At 36.9% G+C, this 21,706-nt stretch overlaps 1 protein-coding gene across 1 annotated transcript; it reads right to left on the bottom strand.

The window, feature by feature from the left end:
* Positions 1–2,881: 2,881 nt before the first annotated feature.
* Positions 2,882–21,377, bottom strand: LOC129413776 (NACHT, LRR and PYD domains-containing protein 3). The gene is made up of 13 exons (XM_073867372.1): positions 21,323–21,377; positions 20,985–21,101; positions 20,655–20,774; positions 18,382–20,175; positions 17,223–17,351; positions 16,387–16,560; positions 14,092–14,265; positions 13,063–13,236; positions 8,738–8,911; positions 7,253–7,429; positions 5,631–5,804; positions 5,221–5,316; positions 2,882–4,851 (listed from the first exon to the last, which is right to left on the bottom strand). Exons 1-12 carry the CDS (start codon positions 21,370–21,372, stop codon positions 5,223–5,225), a joined length of 3,351 nt encoding a protein of 1,116 aa, XP_073723473.1. The 5' UTR covers positions 21,373–21,377; the 3' UTR covers positions 2,882–4,851; positions 5,221–5,222.
* Positions 21,378–21,706: the final 329 nt, after the last annotated feature.

Here is a 21,706-nt window from a genome sequence, read left to right as displayed (position 1 = left end):
AACAAAACCATTTAAAAGACCCTCAGGAGCAAAATGGCCTATAAGTAACAAAAATACAGCCTGCAGACTTGTTTACTTGGAGCTTTTTGATTGCTGGCAAATCAATGACGGTAATCATAAAATCAAACATAAGTCACAACACTTTATTAGTCGTTTTTGGTCATTTCATGGCTTACTAATGGGCAACAAAACTGTAATGCCCCAGGGACATCATTTTATTACCATTACAGTACCTTTTTACAATGTCGCCTTTACGATCTCTCAACATTTCAAGATTACTTATGTAATACAGTTACGTCCATATGTATTTAGACACTAACACAAGTTTTGTTATTTTAGCTGTTTACCAAACCAATATTCAAAATACGGTTTTATTATATGGCTTAAAGTGCAGACACTCTGCTCTAATTTGGCTTAGGAGTTATAGGCGTTTTAATATGTGGCTCCCCTGCTGTTTTATGTACAGGTATTGTCTATTTGTTAAATAATTTTCCCATCAATAAAGGATGTTAAAGGTCTGAAGTTGATTTTAAGTGTGACATTTGAATTTGGAAGCTGCGGTTCAGAGAGATCTCCATGGTAGTTATACAGACTACACTCTAAAAAACAAATGGTGCTATATAGCACCAAAACAGTTGCTTTGGATTGTAACGATAGAAGAACCATTTTTGGTGCCATGTAGCACCGGTGAAGCACCAGTGAAGCACCTGTGTAGAACCATATAGTGCTATGTAGAACCATATGTGGTGCTATATGGCCCCTATATGGTTCTACACTGGTGCTTCACTGGTGCTTCGCTGGTGCTTCACTGGTGCTTCACTGGTTCTTCACCGGTGCTGTATGCCACTGGGAATGGTTCTTCTGTCGTTGCGATCCAGGGCAGCTGTTTTGGTGCTGTATAGCGCCGTTTGTTTTTTAGAGTGCATATTACATTAGTAGATGCTATGGACAATTTGGTACATTCTGAGAAAAAAAATGCACTGGTGAGCTCAGGAACAAAAACAATCCTGGAGAATAGCTTCAAGACTAGGAAGGGTAGATTAGACTCCTAAAAAAGTCAGACAAACTCTACAAAAGCCTTGTTTGGAGAAATTAAACCAATATGAACCTAAGACTAATGAGAATAAAAATGATGGAGAAGGCGAAGAACATCTCATGATATGAGCAGACAACATCTTCGGTAAAACAGTGTAATGTTCAGGCAGTGTGAATGCATTTTCATGCATGGTTTCCTAAGGCACTGGGGTCGCTGATGTTTTTTGGTGATGTAACAGAAGACAGAAGAATTCAGATTAATTTATCACTTCTCTGGACACTGTAAAGGGGTTTTTCTTTATCATGGAGAGGATAATGCGATCATTCAACATTATCTTATATGGACATCCAGGATTTTTTTGTTGCTAGTTTCCACCCTGCGCAATTATAATTTTCACGTTTGGCGCCGCGTTGTTTAAATAGCAAATGCATTTGCGCCCCCTTTTGTGCCCATGGGCGTTCTGGTCTGAAAATGAGATGTGTTTAGGCGCATTGTTGGCGCGCTGCTATTTTAAGGCAACTAAAATAGACTACGCCATTGACCAACAAAAACCTGCTCTAAAGTCTAAAGTCAATGGCACGATATATATTTTTTGTTATTTAAAGAGCGCATTAGTAATATGCGCCTAAATGGGACGACAACTCGGGTTTGCTTAACACATACATGAATGCGCAGCAGCACAAAAACACTTTTAAATATGAAAGATTTAAGGATTGAATGTAAAAGATTATTATTGAGTCTCTTGGACATAAATGAGGACTAATTATGAGACGTTAGAAGGCACAAAGAGCTGCTTCACCTGCAGCCTGGTAAGTAAATGCTTTGCTTTAAACAAATGCATCTGTTTTTAAATGTTTTTTTTAAATGCTACCTCACGGATTTATTGTATATGATGACTCTGTACCTGTGGATATGGTGAGATGAGAAACATTTTTAAGTAATGCTAAAAAAAATCTCGTGACACTGTCCAAGTGCTGAAAGGAGAGCCGTTTGTAAATTCTTTATATCCTGTGTGTTACAAATAAAGTATTTTTACAGTACAAACCTTTTCTTACCTACTTGTAAATAATTTTTGATGATATTGGATAGCCATATTGGATAGCAATTAAAAGCCTGCTTTTTTACTTCCATGACTAAAAGAAACAGGTTTTAAAGGTTTTAATTCAAAAAATAACAATTTCAATACAAGTGAAAACAACACAATTAGGGGAGACCGGGGTTGGTTGTCACAATTTTTACTCATGCATGAATTGCTCATCTTCAAAAAATCTTTCAGCAGTAATTCCTACATGAAATGAAACTTTGGAGTCTTGGCTTTAAATGTGTATACTTTATACTTTTCGATTGTATTGTAACAGGAAGTAATTAACCATCACGGGGTTGGTTGTCACAGGGTATGGGGTTGGTTGTCCCTATAGTGATTCTATAGGATTTCAATGATAAATTGGGATCTGAAAAGATAATGTGTAACTTTTTATTTTTTTAAGATAGAAACTGCAAATACGTTTTAATATGAATCCACCGCTATGATAGTTGTTATTAATGCCCCTTATGTTTAAACAATGGGATTAAAGTGGGTGATCAGTTACTTAAATAGGCTTTATGCCCAGCTGCACTATGAACTTCAGACAGCAGCTTGTTTCCTGTCTGCCATTGTTGGACGGACTGATTGGTCCAGGTGTGTCTGATTATTGTTGTTGTGACTACTGAGGTCGGGCACACCTGGATTGGTCGGTTTGTCCAGTGGTGGCGGACGGGGGGCGGGAGGCTGGCTGGGGTTCGGGAAGTAGTGCAGCTGGGCATAAAGCCTATTGTCTACTGTGTTGAGAAATAAAATTAAATCATTTTTAGTGTTAAAGCCTCTTTATTTAATGCTTTATTTATTTTATTTTAACAGCAAACAAAAACAAACAAACAGACAAACAGTCTTAAAAGGTCTACATGTCCAATATTCTTATGTGACAACCAACCCCGCAAGCTATGTGACAACCATCCCCAACTGACTTCTTGATGAACATGATAAGCTAGCTAACACACGGCTTTAACTTGATTGCTAAAAGATGACTCAAAATAAAGCTACTACTTTTGGCTTTTTAATGAGTGTTTTGTTTTTGAATGACTAATATCCTACAAGATCTCAACACAAAAACAACACCAACATGAAAATTTACTCTGACCCATAAAAAAAAAAAATTGTCTCCTAGCCTCAATGTTTTGTGTCTGCTCAGCAAAATTTCAAGTGCAAATGAGTAAGCTATTAAAGGCTAACAAATTGATATCATAATTGTACCACAGCACCATGTAGTATGTCTGGAATAAGCAGTGTGACAACCAACCCGTGAGACAACCAGCCCCGGTCTCCCCTATTTAACATTAATCTTAAACTGGGGATCTTCTTTCTCCTCTTAGTTTTTCAGTTTACAAAGTCCGTTATCTAAATAGGGATTAGACATAGCGCCAGCGCAACAGGCTTTTAAAGGGGATGAGAGCTGAGACTCTCATTGGTTTATTGCACGTTACGCCCGAAATACTCCCATTTCTCATTAAAAAAATTGTGCCAACCCTTTTCGACCATGCGCTCGGCGCACAAACCATATTTCCCGTTATTAAATTAGCAAAAGTGGATTCGGACACGCCCATTTAGACGTTGCGCTGTGCGCTTTAGACAATGTGTTAGATCGTTAAAATAGGGCCCAAAGACTGAAGCTGTAACCTACAGGTCATAAAACTAAAAGTACTGCATCACCTGGCGATCGATACTGAAAATCACAACACTGTACCTGTAACTCTATATAGCTCTATAGTTACTATTATTATATTTAAAAGCAAAATCAGTATGCATTTATAACATCACCTTTAGTAATTCATCCTAGCTAGTAATAACTATATTGTACTGTAACAGTAGCCTACAGTGTGCTTGTAAGTGTCTGTCAGGTTTTGGGAACGTGTAAAATTGTGTTTATGACTATTAAGATCAAATTTTAATTTCTGCCTATGTTAGAGGAAGTCCCAATCTCACGTGAACCCCCTTTATGCACACGTGATGAGCAATTTGTCTGAGGCTGCACTTGTTCAAGGTTCGCAAAGTTTGTTTAGGATGCCATTTGGGACAGGGCCTGAGGTACTACACCTTGTACTACACCCTAAAAAGCATGTGTTCATTTTTACACATTTTTGTGTTATGCTATTTAACACATTGTGTGTCATTTCAACACATTATGGGACGGTTTCCCATACAGGGATTAGCTGTTTAGTTTAATTAGGAAATATAACTAGTTTTAACAAACATGCCTTAGTAAAACATCACTCGTCTGCATTTTAAGGCGAAACAAAGGGCACTGATGTATTTTACGTTATGTCAGTGCAAGTTGTTTTGTGTTTGGACAGCTCTTACATTTATTTTAGTCTAGGACTAAACGGCCTCTATGTGTCATTTTGTGTAAAAATAAATCAATTGTGTAACAAAGTAACAAAAAATGTGTTAATCCATTGATAACAAAGAGATTTGTCTATTTTGGGACAACTCATTTAGTGTGTTCTCCCTAAAAAATAACACTGAATTTGATGTTTTAAAGTGTACAAGATGGCTGAGCTCGATCAGTTCACTAAAAAAATGACTTATTCAATTTACTTATTCAAATTTTTTTTAAGGTAAGTGGTCACAATTAATTTATTTAAGCTACATTTAAACAAAAGTTTTTTTGTTTTGTTTTTCTATTTTAATTTTGGTTTAAATAAATTGATTGTGACCACTTACCTTAGAATAGTTGAGTAAATTGAATGAATCATTCTTTTCAGTGTTTCTGGATCATGGTCTGGAGGGAGGAAACAAAGAAGCATCAGTTTAAGTACTAACAAGCTCGCACACTCAGTGCAGTTGAAATCCACATTTGTTCTTTTGAAAATATGCAAAAGTCAAAACCAATAAACAGACAACAGTGAATAAGATGAGCTTTGCAAGCGTTAACTATCAGAAAAAAATATCACAACTCATTAATCACAATGTAACATTTCCAAGTATAATACAAACATACATAAAGTAAACTATACATAAACAAAATGTACAATTACATTATTTGACTTGGATGAAATGATACTTTATGATATCGCTGAGCTCTGAAGTCTTAATGCAGAAATGTTCTAATCAGGATCAGTCTGTAGCTTTATAATATTTTGGATTATACCTTTAGAGCTTTAGATCTGTCAGATGTGATGGGTTTGATTTTCGAGCTAAATCCAGAACGGCGCGACCTTCATCCGTGATATTACAAGACATCAATCTGTAAAGAACAATAACACACAGTTTTCTCTGTCATCTATCACGTAGACTTGTTCAAACTGACATTTAATGCATTTGGGGCTATATAATTCTATCAGTATGTTTGTTCCCTGGGAATCAAATCCATAACCTTTGCGTTCCTATCACAATGATCTACCAGTTGAGCTACAGAAACTAAAAATATGTATTATAAACAAAAGTGAGTATGGACTGATAGAAGTGACATGAAACAAAAATGGCTACAAAACAGCTAAAAAGCTCTTTATACTGTACTGAGACTAATGTACTGAAACATTTACACAAAGACAATCTTACTTCAGTATCTCTAGTTTACAGTCAGGATTTTCTAGTACATCAGCAAACAGCTTCATTTCTGAATCTCTTAGATTATTGTTAGACAAATTCAGATCTCTCAGGTGTGATGGGTTTGATCTCAGAGCTGAAGTCAGAGCAACACAACCTTCATCTGTGATATTACACTTACACAACCTGTAGAGAATAACACACACACACACACACACACACACACACACACACACACACACACAATCTTTAAGTTTAGACACAGAGATGTGATGAATGAGTGATTCCTGACCCTGCAGTCTCTTTCTCTATCTCATGAGCTGAACGTTCTCATCTGAATCCTCTTCATCACCTCTGATCAATGTAAAGGCACCACTACCGCTTTTCAATTTGAAAATCACCATAGAAAATGTGTTTGTAATATTTTATGATTATTTAATGTAATGTCTAACATTACATCAACTGTCTGTTTGACTTCAATAAATAAAAGGCACATTCTAATGGGGTGTACACATCAAACGTGAATTTAACGATTTGCACAAGTAGATTACATAAAAGTCAATGCAAACACACGAATACACGCAAACATGCACTATTTGCCTCAAACGAGTCTTTGGCCAAGTTCAAAATATTCACATCAAGTGAAGATTTTGCATAACCCGTAGTGAAATCCTGTAAGTAATATATGGTGAGGAACAGGATGCTTTGCGTTTGGTGTGTACCCAGCAAAAAAATAGATGTGTTAATTTTAACACATTATGGGCCAGATTTACTAACAGCAAACCATCATTTTGTTGTTAAATAACAACTATTGGGTTTTAAAGTTGCACGGTGGGTTATTAGCGCTGAGAAGGTGTGGTCTAGTTATTTTTGCCACTGACTTTATTGCATATGCATTTCTAGGAGTTTCCCTTTCAGATGCAACATTTATGGGAGGAGAGTATTTAAATGATTCAGACAACGTGACGCCATTATGTAATTCTAAAAAAATCATCTCTTTAATTACTTCGCGCTTGAAATAGCTGCAATTATTGCTAAAAAAAGAGGCATCACAGAGAGCAGAGTGCGCGTGGTACAAAACAAAGGATTATTTTAACATGTAACAGTTTATTTATAATGCCAGAGGAACATATTTTTCAAAAAAATTGTTTGCCTAGCCATATTTTTTATTTGCTTAAGTAAATAAAAGAGGAGTCACTAGAAGTCACATAATACCAGATATTCAAAACTTCTTGTAAACCTTAATTTGTTGTCCTTCAGTTCTTTTCAGTGTGTTAACTGGGATTACGCACCGCGAATTTAGCTTTCGTGTTATGTTGCCACATTTGGCTCTCGTGCTAATTTGTCCTGTTTAGTAAATCTTTATGTTGACTTTGTGTTCATATAAATAAAAGGGACAATACAAGATGTGTTAAAACAACACAAAATGTTGTTCCAATAATAACACAGATGTGTCAAGTTAGGGACAACACATTAAAAATGTTGTCCTTAACTAGACACAAAATGTGATGTTTTAACACAAACGTTTTAAGAGTGCAATAAGGTGGATACAATGTAAACTTTTTTAACATCATTTATTTTTGTCTTTGAAGATTCAGGATTATAAAAAAAGAAAGAGAATGTCTTAATCTTACTCCAGCATCTCCAGTTCACATTGAGGATTCTCCAAGACAACAGAGAGTAGCTTCACTCCTGAATCCCTGAGATTATTATTAAATGACAGATTTAGATGTGTCAGGTGTGATGGGTTTGACTTCAGAGCTGAAGACAGAGCAACACAACCTTCATCTGTGATATTACAATTTTTCAGCCTGTAGAGAACAGAGACACACAGATTGTTCACACACAGATTAAATCAACAATTAGTTAAATTTGTTTTCATTTGGTGTTTATGTACATTTACGTTGTATTTTCATTTATATGCGCTTGCGTTTTACTGAAACACTTTAGTAAGCCATAGAAGTAAAATGAATTCATGAATTTATATTTATACTAAGAGTTTTCTTACACACTGATTTTCTTTCACCTCTCACCAGACATCATGACATTGTTCCTTACGTCTGTCTTTCTAAATGATTTTTTCCTTTTTCTCACAATTCCATAATAATGTTTTATGTTAGTGACTTTCAGTAACAGTTAAAGTGTATCTTACAAGTACTGTGATGAATGTTGAATAAAATTAACTTCTGTTGTCATATTTATTGAAATAAAATCCATTTAAATCCATTACAGATGTTAAAGCTCACGTAACACACGCTGTTTCTGCATTTCTGAAATTAATCTGGAGTACCTATAGAGTAGTATGACATCCTTTATATCTCTGAAGAGTCTTTAGTTTAATCAGATTTATAAAAGAAAGATTAGCTTTACCGAATCTTTCCGATAACGTACGAAAAAATGAAGAAGGAGGAGTTATAACACGGGAGGAGCGAGTACGAATCATGCAACACTATACAACACAGTTTTAACTAATGATTCACTACATGTTCGTGTCATTTATATAATATACACGCGCCTATTTCCAACATAAGACAGAAGTCTTACTTACCACGTGTAACTCGTCATGACCCGGTTCTGAAAATCCACCGCATCAAACATCAAACACGCAAAACTCCGCTGCTAATCCGGATAATAAACTATATCCATTGTTTCCATAAGGCTGGATGTCTTCTCCTTACATCCAAAAACACACTTCTTGTTGTGCCATTGTTGACTTTTGAAATTAAACAAAGCTGAGTGGCGTGATAAGCTGTTAGCAAGCTCTAGCGTCTCCCGCTGACTGACGGCTGGGCGGGGTTTTCCGGGGGAAGTTTTCCGGCGGAAGCCCATATAAAGAAGTGATACGTATCGAAAACCCCTGAAACGTCAGTTAGAACCGTAATCGAAAAAAATTAGCCGAAACTTGTACGAACCCTGGCGAAGTGCATTCAGCACAGAAATACTCTGAAACACGCCCAACTGCATTTTTGACACTTTGCCTACGTTTAGCATGAGGAAACAACTCTATAACTGTGTTAATAAGTCAGAATGCTTGAAATACCATTAAACCCCCCCTTTAAGATCTCTATATACTCTCACTATAATGTATATGTGATTTCTTTCTGACCATCAAATCTTACACAAGTTTCTTCAGTTTACATTGAGGATTTTCCAGTACATCAGAGAGCAGCTTTACTCCTTGATCACTTATAACATTAATGGAAAGATTCAGATGTGTCAGGTGTGATGGGTTTGATCTCAGAGCTGAAGTCAGAGCATTACAACCTTCAGCTGTGATTTTACATCTCCATAACCTGTGGAGAGGAATACACACACACACACACACACACACACACACACACACACACACACACACACACACAGTTTAGTGTTAGAGTTCGGAAGCAGACATTTGCAAATGGACAAATTGCAAACTGCATAAGATGAGTGCATTGTAAATTAAGTCAAAAGGGAGCGCATGGAAAAATCTATATAAATTACAAAAGTAATTTGTCACGTCATGCAGGCAAAACATGATACAGTAAATACTGTGGCAGAGACCACCAGAGAGGGAAATGTCCCGCCTATGAAGACAAATGCAAAAAATGCAGAAAAACTTGCATGTGCATGTCCAAAGCATTGTCATATGCAACAAAAAAGCCAGTACACATGGTAGAACAACAGTCTGACTCAAATTCAAAAGAAATGTTTATAGACATGGTAAAATCAAGTAATGGTGAAGACAGGGAAGTAGATCATATAATACATGACAGGAAAATAAGATTTAAAATAGACACAGGAGCTCAATGCAATATCAAACCAGAATCAATCCACAGAAAGACTTGTGCACAACTTGGGAAGTCTAAAGCAAAGTTAGTGACTTATGGAGGGCAATGTTTAAAGCCAATAGGAAAATGCCTGTTGGTGACAGATTACAAAAGAAGATTCCATCACGTCGAATTCCAAGTTTTAAATCAGAGTGCAACACCACTACTAGGACTAACAACCTGTGTACGCCTTGGCCTCATAAAACGCATCAGTGAGGTAAAGACATGGCCAAGTCAAGTTATACAGGAGAAGTATGCAGACGTGTTTGATGTACTGGGCTGTTTTGAAAGAGAACAGCACATCAAAATCAGAGTAGACACACAACCAATCATCCATGCACCAAGGAAGATCCCTGTGGCTTTGAGAGACAAAGTAAAGGCAGAACTGAGAAGATTGGAAAACCTAGACCAGGCAGTAGGTAGACAGCATGGTCACGGTATGGAAACCAGAAAAACAGAAGATCCAGATATGCATGGACCCCAAGGAGTTGGCCGCCATCATGTTTGGATGTGACAAGTTCTACAGGTACCTGTTCGGACGTGCGTTCAAAGTTGAAACAGACACCAAACCTTTGGAAACCATAATGTAAAAAACCTTGTCCGAGACTCCACTAAGACTTCAGAAAATGCTCGTCAGGCTCCAGTAATACAACAAGACTGTAAAATACAAAAAAAAGAAAAGAACTTTGCGTGGCTGATGCCCTGAGCAGGAACTTTTAAAGGACACAGACGAAAATGAAAATAAGGATGATGTACAAGTGTGTGCAGTCAGTGATGGAGTCATAGCACCCGCCAGACTCCAGGAAATACTCACAGAAACAGGGAAGGATCCAATCCTCACAGCAGTATATTTTCAAACTCGATGGAGAACACTACCTCATCCTGTTTGACTACTATTCGAACTTCATCGAAGTAAGCAAACTAACCACCATAACAAGCCAGGCAGTCATCAACATCTCAAACAGCAGTTCTCCCGACATGGTATACCTTATGAAGTCTGCTCTGACAACGGCACACAGTACTCCTCCGCCGAATTTAGGGCGTTCAGTGAGGAGTACGGATTCAAACATGCCACATCATCTCCCACATACCCCCAATCTAACGGGAAAGCTGAAAAGGGAGTACAGATGGCAAAAAAACATTCTCAAGAAAGCCAAAGCTGACAAACAAGACCATCACCATGCTCTCTGGGATTATCTGAAGTAGTAGAACCAACACCCGAGCCACGGTCATACCTAGTGGAAGCAGACGGACAACAGTACGGGTGAAATAGAAGGGAGCTCATCAAAACAGAGAAAGACACCCCTGCATGTACAGAGGGGAAATGAGAGAACACTAGCTGCGTTTACATGGACATTTGTAATCCGTTTAAATGATCAATCTGAATAAAAATGCTCCATGTAAACACCTCAATCGGACTAAAAAGTGCCAATCTGATTAAAAATCTAATCCGCTTGTTAGGGGTGGTTTATACCGTTTGTAATCCGCTCAAAATGACATGTATACACTTGATCGGATGGATAACTGAAACTGGGATGCTCTGCGCATGTGCCATCTTTTCTTTTTTTAATGGCGGTTGGTAAACCCACTGAAAGGTGCATTTCCGCCACCTACAGGACGGGAGTGTGGAGCATATGCACACGTGCAATGACGTAGACTTGCCGTATAATGACATGAGACGCAAATAACTCGAGTTTCTTTTGTTGAAGAGAGTCACAAGAAGTGATTGTCTTGTTAATCTTGTTCCTATTATCCGTCCAATTCCCCATAAAGTGATACAAGACAGACAGCGTTGTCCGGTCAGTCCATGATTTATTCTCTGATTCACAAACGCGTGTGTTTGGACTCGCTCTCGCGAACGGTGTCTGCAGCAGCGCGTGAAGTAAAATACGCTTTTTGGGCACACGTGATTGGGTGTTTTTGCTGCTGCTTTATAATCAGTGAGGCACAAAGCAAATCTTGAAACAGCGTGAAACTATATTTGTGCAATGTGCGCATGTCAAATGATCAAATCTGATGTAAATCTTGTGTCATATAAACACGCACATCAATCCGATCACATTATTAAGTGTTCATGTAAACGCTATAATAGGATTTATTAATCGGAAGGATTTTAATCCGATGGAGGCAAAATGTGTCCATGTAAACGTAGCTACTGAGATAAAAGACAGATGATACACATTTAGAAAACCCAAAGAAAGACTGAACTTATAAGAGAGAGAATAAACTTAACGGAATTACAGATACCCGAGAACAGTTTTAACTCCTAACGTTGTTATTCCCTTGCAGGTTATCTGTAAACGTTCTTACTTAAATAATGCCTTCTTGAATGTTATATTTATAAACGTTATTCCTTTACAGAAGGAAGTTACAGAGAGCATCCTGAGTTTTAAATTCTGCTATTGTAAGTTTAAAGGAACAGTATGTAGGATTGTGGCCAAAACTGGTATTGCAATAACAAAACTTGTGGCTAAAACTGGTACTGCAATCACACAACTGGCGGCCAATACACAACATGACAACATAAACATCAGTTGAGGGCTGCAACTCCACTTTTTAAATGACAATATCCTGGCCAGACAACTGTTGTCAGTGATATAAGTATTTGAAATGAAAATTATTTCTTAATGTCTAGTGACATATCAGGGCCATTTTATGATTAATTGATATAAATTTCTTACATACTGTTCCTTTAACTTCATGCAGTACTGTTGCCCCATATTCCTGTTAAATCACTTTAGAAAAGGAGAGATGTAATGATTATGATAAGATCTCCAGGGCACAAGAGGGCGCTGTTGTGTAATGAATGTTCACACAACAGTAGTTGCTGTATGTGATGTTATTGTTTTCATTAAAGCGTAAGGTCTAGCACTCAATGGAGTAAGTCACAGTCTCATTGCAGTTAACTTAAGGTTTTACAGTAAATTTCACGTAATTCCAACATATTTTGTGTAGTTAATATAAATTGTGCTACTGTTCATGGGTAGCAACTGAAACCTTCGTGCAACATGCTCCAGAACATTTGTTTCTTAAGCTTAAATTGCATAATCTAATATAACTTCTGACCAGTGGCGGCTCGTGACTGCTCTTCCGAGGATGCGCTAATTCAAAATAAGTTTTCGGATTGTCACGTGTGTGGTTCCCTTTTCCAACATATGTGTCATGCGTGTGGAGAGATCCTGTGTGCATCACGTGTTTTGTCAAAATAAGTGCTTGCTGCACGCGTCAAAACCGTTTATGACAAAAGAGACGCTCGCGTTCCCTAAATACACGCAAGACACTCCCTTAACAGTAAACTCTGATTACGCATGAGATTGTGCGAGTATCTGGCACACGCGAGCGTCTCCTTTCAAGTTCAAGGCAGCAGGCACTTATTTTTGCATGACACGTGATGCACACACGATCTCTCAAAGCGCAGAACACATATTTTGAAATGACGAACCACACACATGACAAGCTACATACATGTTGTGACGAACTTCGCATCGTGCGCTTCAAAAAAAAAAGTCACCAGCCGCCACTGCTTCTGACATTACATCAGCTGTGTCTGTCTGACTTCCAGTCACAATTAATTAAAACAATGTTCTGTTTACTGAAAATTATACTACTTCTTAGTGGTGTTATTTATTGAATCTTACCCCAGTATCTCCAGTTTACAGTAAGGATTCTTCAGTACATCAGAGAGCACCTTCACTCCTGAATCTCTTAGATTATTGTTAGACAGATTCAGATCCCTCAGGTGTGATGGGTTTGACCTCAGAGCTGAAGACAGAGCAACACAACCTACAGCTGTGATTTCACAATAATTTAACCTGTAGAGTACAGAGAAACACAATTTGTTAACACACATATCAAATCTGAGTTGAGTTGAATTTGTGTTTATGTACATTTTATTTTAATTTGTGTTTGTTTTACCAAAACACATAAGTAGGTAAGTATATAATTTGTAAAAAAAAAAATGCAAGCTTTCCTCAAGAAAAAAATGATGTTTCACAAAGACTTTAAAGGATTAGTCAATTTTCTTAAAAAGAATCCAGATCCAAAATGTTGATGTCTTTCTTTGTTCAGTCGAGAAGAAATTGTGTTTTTTGAGGAAAACATTTGAGGATTTTTTCTCTTTTTAATGGACTTTAATGGACCCCAACACTTAACAGTTTTAATGCAGTTTAAAATTGCAGTTTCAACGGGGTTTCAAAGGACTCTAAATGATCCCAAACGTGGCATAAGGCTCTTATCTGGCGAAACGATTGTCATTTTTGACAAGAAAAATAAAAAATATGCACTTTTAAACCACAACTTCTCATCAATCTCCGGCCCTGTGATGCACCAGCGCGACCTCACCTAATTCCGTAATTTCGTGGAAAGGTCACGTGTTACATATACGAAATACACGAATTACCTGTTGGTGTCCATTAAAGTCCATCAAAATGAGAAAAATCCTGGAATGCTTTCCTCAAAAAACATAATTTCTTCTTGACTGAACAAAGAAAGACACCAACACTCCGGATGACATGGCGGTGAATAAACCATCTGGACTTTTTTTTAAGAAAATAGACTAATCCTTTAAGAATTATAATCAAGAAGTCCAGAGTGCTGTGTAAGATCTATATACTGTATAGTCTCACTATAATCTATATTCCTTTTAGATCACCAGATGACAATCTTACACAAGTTTCTTCAGTTTAAACTGCGGATTTTCCAGTACATCAGAGATCAGCTTCACTCCTGAATCTCCTATAAAATTACTGGACAGGTCCAATTCACTCAGGTGTGATGGGTTTGATTGTAGAGCGGTAGACAGGGCAGCACAACCTTCATCTGCGATCTCACAATCACTCAGCCTGTAGAAAACAATAACAGACATTTCAAACTATTATCTTAAGACAGAGATCAGCTCAATAAAAACATAATAACTTTAATCAACTTTAATAACAGACATTCATGATGACAATTAATTAAGTAATAAAATTAAGTAATAATAATAATAATGAACATAAAGAATACTATAAATAATAAAGTTAATATTATCTTTATTTATCTGATATTTAATTATCTTTTTACTTTTATGATTCACTGCTCATAGTCTGAGGACTGTAAGCCCATACAGGTTGATTGAACTTAAAAAAATTATGGAAACTCGTTGCTCTAAAAAGGTAATTTTGCCTGGTTGAAATAAAAATTAATTTTAAGTTTAAAGGCGGAGTCCACTATGTTTGAAAAACGCTTTGGAAAAGGAGACGGGCCGACTACCAAAACACACTTATAGCCAATCAAATCAAATGCTGGGTTGCGTATGTGTGGGGCGGGTCTATCAACAGAAGGTCCAGATTCTATTGGGGTAGGGGCGTGTTTGTTTAGGTGATTTCAAATATCAACATTGGCTTTCAAACATCATGGACTCCGCCTTTAAAGGGGCCATGGCACAAGACTTTTTTAAGACGTCAAATAAAACTTTGGTGTCCCCAGAGCACATATGTGAAGTTTTAGCTCAAAATACCATATAGATAATTTATTATAACATGTTAAAATTGACACTTTGTTGGTGTGTTCAAGAATGTGCCGTTTTGGGTGTGTCATTTAAAATGCAAATGAGCTGATGAAGTGCAAACACTGATCACAATGACGGTGGTTTGTTGCAATTTCTCTCTTTTTCTCTACACTAAATGGCAGTGCTGTGGTTGGATAGTGCAGATTAAGGGGGCAGTATTATTCTAATGAGAGCTCCTTATGACATCATAAAGAGTGCCAAATTTCAACGACCTATTTTTGTATGTGCTTGGAGAGAATGGTTTACCAAAACTAAGTTACTGGGTTGATCTTTTTCACATTTTCTAGATTGATAGAAGCACTGGGGACCCAATTATAGCACGTAAACATGGAAAAAGTCTAATTTTCATGCCATGGCCCCTTTAATGTACTTAATGTTTTAATTTCTTCCAATATTCCTGCACTCTTAACCCGTATTAGTTGACATTACTAGAAATTTGTGAGGTAACCTGTTGCATATAACTTTATCACTTTATATTACTTTTGATGTTATAAATGGTTTTATAACACAAAATTAATGACTGACTTTAAGTCAATCATTCAATAAACGCGATTCTCCACAGAAATACACACACAAAACTGTGTTTTTGACATACATTGTCAGTACTGTGGAGAGAAATACAATAAAATGTTCTGAACAGGGTTCATGTACGGAAACACTGATCACCTGAACAGTGACTTCACAAAATTATAGTTTACAACAAAACAACATCAATAATATAAGAGCTTGAACCTATATGACATTTTATTAACAAATATTTGACTAGAGAAAGTTCTTATTAGTTTTTATTCTGTGAAAAAGCAGAAAATAATCAAAATATTCAGGCGCAAAGGATTATGGGTATTCCTCACAACATGAACTAATACTTTTAAGTTCATTTTACTTGAATGTTTTAGTTTAATGGATTTGTAAGCTTAAAAGTTATATCAACTAAACTTTTTAAGCTTTGCTTCAAACAGAAAATATTTAGTGATCTTTACTTGATTGTTTAAAGGCTCTCTAAGCGAATCTGCGAGACGTTAGTTATTGTTGACGTTTGAAACTGTTTTCAAACAGACGGAGCGTAGCTAACTCCTCCCCCTCCCTTCCATGCTTTCATGAACGCGCCCAACCCCCACCCCCAAATCCTTTTTGTCGTTTATTGCCTGGAATACTTTGTTTTGTTTTGTGATGCTAGGTTTGGCCACTTGTTGATATTGCCGTTTGTGAAGCCTGGGCTGTCTACAGAGATCGCGTTTTTTTACAGTTTGATCAGCGGACAGGCAGCAAGCAGATAGTGAGGAGATGTTTCCGGTATGTAACAAAAAATGTTTTATGGTCTAAAACGCTTCAATTCCCTTAGAGCGCCTTTAAGTAAAGACAATTTCTGGGTTAACAGATCAAAGTGGGCATTGAGAGATTTATGAAATCTGACCTGAGAGACATCAGTTTACATTGAGGATTCTTAAGTCCATCAGAGATCAGCTTCACTCCTGAATCTCCTATAAAATTACTGGACAGGTCTAATTCACTCAGGTGTGATGGGTTTGATTTCAGAGCTGTAGTCAGGGCAGCACAACCTGCATCTGTGATCTCACAATCACTCAGCCTGTAGAAAACAATAACAGACATTTCAAACTATTATCTTCAGACAGAGATCAGCTCAAAAAAAAAACATAATAACTTTAATCAACTTTAAACAAACTTCAATTATAACCACAACTGAACTGCCATCAAGGAGCTTAATCAGTGTCACCCACTTAATATTAGTATTTTTTTGATTTTGCTATTTTAAATGTGCTGTCTGGAGGACATAGGAGCGAGGAAATGGTGAAGCAACAGTCAAAAGGATTGAGAACCACCTGAGAGTTCAGATCTTTTCAAGCGGAAAATAATTAACCACCCCCCCCAACACCCCCACATGAACCAAAACCATTGTCTAGTACCTGACCTTCAAGAATATCCACACTTTTCCTGGGAAACAAAGAATTAATTTTAACATTTTTGGTTCATTTCATGTTTAAGTCAAACCTTTCTATGCAAAGACGTCACATTACTCTTATAACAACAACAGACATTCATGACAATTAATAAGTTAATATTAATAATATTAAGTAATAATAATAATAATCAACAAAAATAATACTATTAATAATACTGTTAATACAATCTTTATTTATATGATATTTAATTATCTTTTTACTTTTATGATTCACTGCTCATAGTCTAGTCTGAGGATGATCAAAGTGGGAGAGATTTATACAATCTGACCTGAGAGACATCAGTTTACATTGAGGATTCTTCAGTCCATCAGAGATCAGCATCACTCCTGAATCTCTTAGATTATTATCAAACAGATTCAGAGTTCTCAAGTTTGATGGGTTTGATCTTAGAGCTGAAGATCAGAATCCAATCAGAATTCAGGCCCAACAATAGCACAGAGACAGCACTGCTTAGAGTTACAGATGACCTCCTTTTAACATCCGATTGTGGTGAAATCTCAATTCTTATGTTACTACATCTTAGTGCAGCCTTTGACACAATAAATTACACAATCTTACTCAATGGACTAGAAAACTATGTTGGCAGCAGTGGTCAGGCGCTACTAGTCTGGTTTAGATCGTATCTAACCAACCAATATCACTTTGTTTATGTAACTAAGAAAAGTCATGTCACTCTCCGGTTAAATATGGCATACCACAGGGATCAGTTCTTGGCCCTCGTATGTATCTGTTCTCGTTAAATATGTTACCTCAATGAGACATTATCAGGAAACATAACATATGTTTTCACTGCTATACAATGATACCTAGCTTTACATCTCCACACATCCTAGTAGTGATGGACCAACGTATCAATTGCCGATATGTATTGGCCGATTTTTGATGAATTTGAAACCATCAGCATATCGACAAAAACACGAGAAAGGCCGATACAAATATAATTGTTTATATTTTAACTGCACGTCGTCTTCACCATGGAAGACCAGGACTGAGCAGAACAAGGATTTTCTGCCTGTGTCTTAGGGGCGCTGTAAGAGGGTATATGAGAGAAAAAGAGAGAGAGAGAGAGAGAGAGAGAGAGAGAGAGAGAGAGAGAGAGAGAGAGAGAGAGAGAGAGAGAGAGAGAGAGAGAGAGAGAGAGAGATTGAATTTCAATTTCAACAATCCACCATCATGGTGATCAGTGTTTGCATTTTATCAGCTCATTTGCATTTATAAGGACACACCCCAAAACTGCACATTTTAACATGTTATAATAAATTATCTATATGTTTTTTTGAGCTAAAACTTCACATACACACTCTGGGGACACAAAAGATTTATTTGACATCTCAAAAGAAAAAAAAATTGAAATGTCCCCTTTAAATCATAAAAAGTAAATTTATCAATATTTTTACAGCCAATTTACTGTGGTTAGTTTTACTTACCGGACTTTTTTGTATTCTTTAATCACAGGCAGCAGTTTCACAAGAACTCCATCGGCTTTATTTTTATTTCCAATAAATGTATTTAGATTAAGTTCGTCCAGATGCTGCTCAGATGTCAGCAAAACAAAAACTAAAGCTGTCCACTGTGAAGATGAGAGTTTGGACTTTCCTACTGATGCAGATTTCACATAATATTGAATCTCCTGCAGAAGTGAATCATCACCCAGTTCATTCAGACAGTGAATCAGATTGATGGATTTCTCTGTAGACAGATTCTCATTGATCTTTTGTTTAATGTACTCAACAGTTTTCTCTTTCTTGTAGGAGCATCTTCGCATCCGTCTCAGGAGTTTCTGTAAGAGAATCTGATTGGACTCCAGTGAAAGACCCAGAAGAAAACGCAGGAAAAGATCAAGATGTCCATTCTTACTCCGTAATGCTTCATTTATAGCTCTATGATGCAACTCAGATAATAAAACTTGTTTTGATTTCTGAATTTTAGAAAACAGACCAGGTTCAGGACTTTTATCAAACACATTTATGTTGTTGTTTGTGAAGGAGAGGTAAGCATAAAGAGCTGCTAGATGTTCCTGAATGCTCAAATGAACAAAGCAATAAACTTTCCCCTGATGCAAGCCAAACTCCTCTCTGAAGATCTGAGTACACAATCCTGAGTAAACTGATGCTTCTGCTACATCAATGCCACACTCTCTCAAGTCTTCATCATAGAAGACCAGATTGCCTTTCACAAGATGCTCAAAAGCCAGTTTACCCAGTTTGAAGATCATCTCTTCATCTTTCACTTTAATGTCATAGTGCTTCTGATGTTTGATGTTTGTCTGAATGATCAGGAAGTGTGTGTACATCTGAGTGAGAGTTTTGGGGATCTCTCTTCTCTCTGCTTCACTCAATATTCTCTCTAGAACAGTGACTGAAATCCAGCAGAAGACTGGGATGTGACACATGATGTAGAGACTCCTGGATGACTTCAGGTGTGAGATGATTTGATCAGACAGACTCTCATCACTGATTCTCTTCCTGAAGTATTCCTCCTTCTGTGGATCACTGAAGCCTCGTACCTCTGTGACTCGATCAACACATTCAGAGGGGATGATATCAGCTGCTGCTGGTCTGGAGGTGATCCAGATGAGAGCAGAGGGAAACAGATTCCCCTTGATGAGGTTTGTCAGCATCACGTCCACTGAGGTTGATTCACTTACATCACACAACCTCACACTGCTGTGAAAATCCAGAGACAGACGACACTCATCCAAACCATCAAAGATGAACAACACTTTATATTTATCACTGAAGATTTCCATTTTTGTTTCTGGGAAGAAAATATGAAGAAGATCTAAAAAGCTGAGTGTTTTGTTCTTCACCAAATTGATCTCTCTGAAAGGAAGTGGAAATATGAGGTGGACGTCCTGATTCTCTTTCTCTTCAGCCCAGTCCATAATGAACTTCTGTACAGAGACTGTTTTTCCAACGCCAGCGACTCCCTTTGTCAGCACACTTTTGATGTGTTTGTCTTGTTCAGGTAACGGTTTAAAGATGTCACCACATTTGATTGGTGTCTCCTCTGTTGATGTCTTGGATTGTGTCTCAATCTGTCTCACCTCATGTTCATTACTGATCTCTCCACTTTCACTCTCGGTGATGTAGAGCTCTGTGTAGACCTTTTTCAATAGTGTTGGGTTTCTCTCATTTGATGTTCCCTCATACAAACAATTAAACTTCTTTCTCAGATTTGATTTGAATGTGTACTGAACTTCAGCAAGCTGACAATAATAACTGTAAAGAGATTATTACATGAATACAAGAAGATTTCAAATGAGATAAATAAATTCATGTGTTAATAAAGTCATGTTTAATGAAATCATGCCATGGTTGCCACGACTCAGGGGAGTTATTTCAGTCATGCAAGATCAAAGTCCTATCTATTTGAATAGGAAAAGAAAGATGTCTCTTAAATACTGGGCTAAAATCACAATTAAACAACATATTTCCTACCAACAATTAAACCTGGCATCAACTGTTCCTTAACTTCTATTTCTCAAGCTCAAATTGCACTAAAGCATCTTTAGCATTTTTTAAATTAGATACCCTACCTTTAAAAGAAGATGGTCATATGCATTTCGTATGGCTTGAGGGTGAATAAATCATGGAGTAATTTTTTCATTATAAGCTGGAGTATCCCTTTAATGAACTATGTACCCGTTTATAAGCACATATTTTATTATATTAGCCTATTTGTGAAATAACAGTTGTACCTGTGACCAGGCGATGTGTCTTCGTCATCCTTAAATTCTATTGGTTTATCCATTGACGCATCACTAATCATGGACGCACAGCTGATCTCAGATGAGTCTGATCTCTTCTGCTGGACTGATCTGTAACAAGACATACAGTAGATGTTTGCTTATTAATGTTTTCCTGACCAGTCATGTGCCTCTGGGATTAAACGTTTTGTTTGCATTAAGCAAGGCAATATTTTTTATAACACATTTCATACACAATGGTAATTCAAACTACTTAACATGATAAAGAAATTTAAAGACACATTTAAAAATATATTTTATATTGTGAGAAAACAGTTGTACCTTTGACCAGGCGATGTCTCTTCATCCTTAAATTTTATTGGTTTATCCATTGACGCATCACTAATCATGGACACACAGCTGAACTCAGGTGAGTCTGATCTTTTCTGCTGGACTGATCTGTAACAAGACATTATACAGTAGATGTTTGCTTATTGATGTTTTCCTGACCAGTCATGTGCCTCTGGGATTAAACGTTTTGTTTGCATTAAGCAAGGCAATATTTTTTTATAACACATTTCATACACAATGGTAATTCAAACTACTTTACATGGAAATTATAAAGAAATTTAAAGACACGTTTAAAAAATATATTTTATATTGTGACCAAACAGTTGTACCTTTGACCAGGCGATGTCTCTTCATCCTTAAATATTATTCGTCTATCCATTGACGAGTCACTCCTTATGGAGACACAGCTGATCTCAGGTGAGTCTGATCTCTTCTGATGGTCTGATCTGTAACAAGACATTATACAGTAGATGTTTGCTAATTGATGTTTTCCCGAACAGTCATGTGCCTCTGGGATTAATAGTTTTGTTTGCATTAAGGAAGGCAATCTTTTGTATACCACATTTCATACACAATGGTAATTCAAACTGCTTTACATAGAAATGATAAAGAAATGTAAAAAATATATTTATATTGTGACCAAACGGTTGTACCTTTGACCAGGCAATGTGTCTTCATCCTTATATTCTATTGGTTTATCCATTGAGGCATCA

This window comes from Misgurnus anguillicaudatus, chromosome 5, assembly GCF_027580225.2.
Source record: "Misgurnus anguillicaudatus chromosome 5, ASM2758022v2, whole genome shotgun sequence".
NCBI classification, from domain to species: Eukaryota; Metazoa; Chordata; class Actinopteri; order Cypriniformes; family Cobitidae; genus Misgurnus; species Misgurnus anguillicaudatus.
Note: the sequence above shows the minus strand (reverse complement) of the source record. Positions and strands in the feature narration are given on the sequence as shown.

Coding starts and splice junctions, on each gene's coding strand:
- LOC129413776 (XM_073867372.1), bottom strand. CDS start 21,372: ATGGATAGACGAATAATATTTAAGGATGAAGAGACATCGCCTGGTCAA. Junction 21,102..21,322: donor GAGACATCGCCTGGTCAAAG/GTACAACTGTTT, acceptor GTCTTGTTACAG/ATCAGTCCAGCAGAAAAGAT. Junction 13,237..14,091: donor TTTAAACTGAAGAAACTTGT/GTAAGATTGTCA, acceptor TGTACTCTACAG/GTTAAATTATTGTGAAATCA.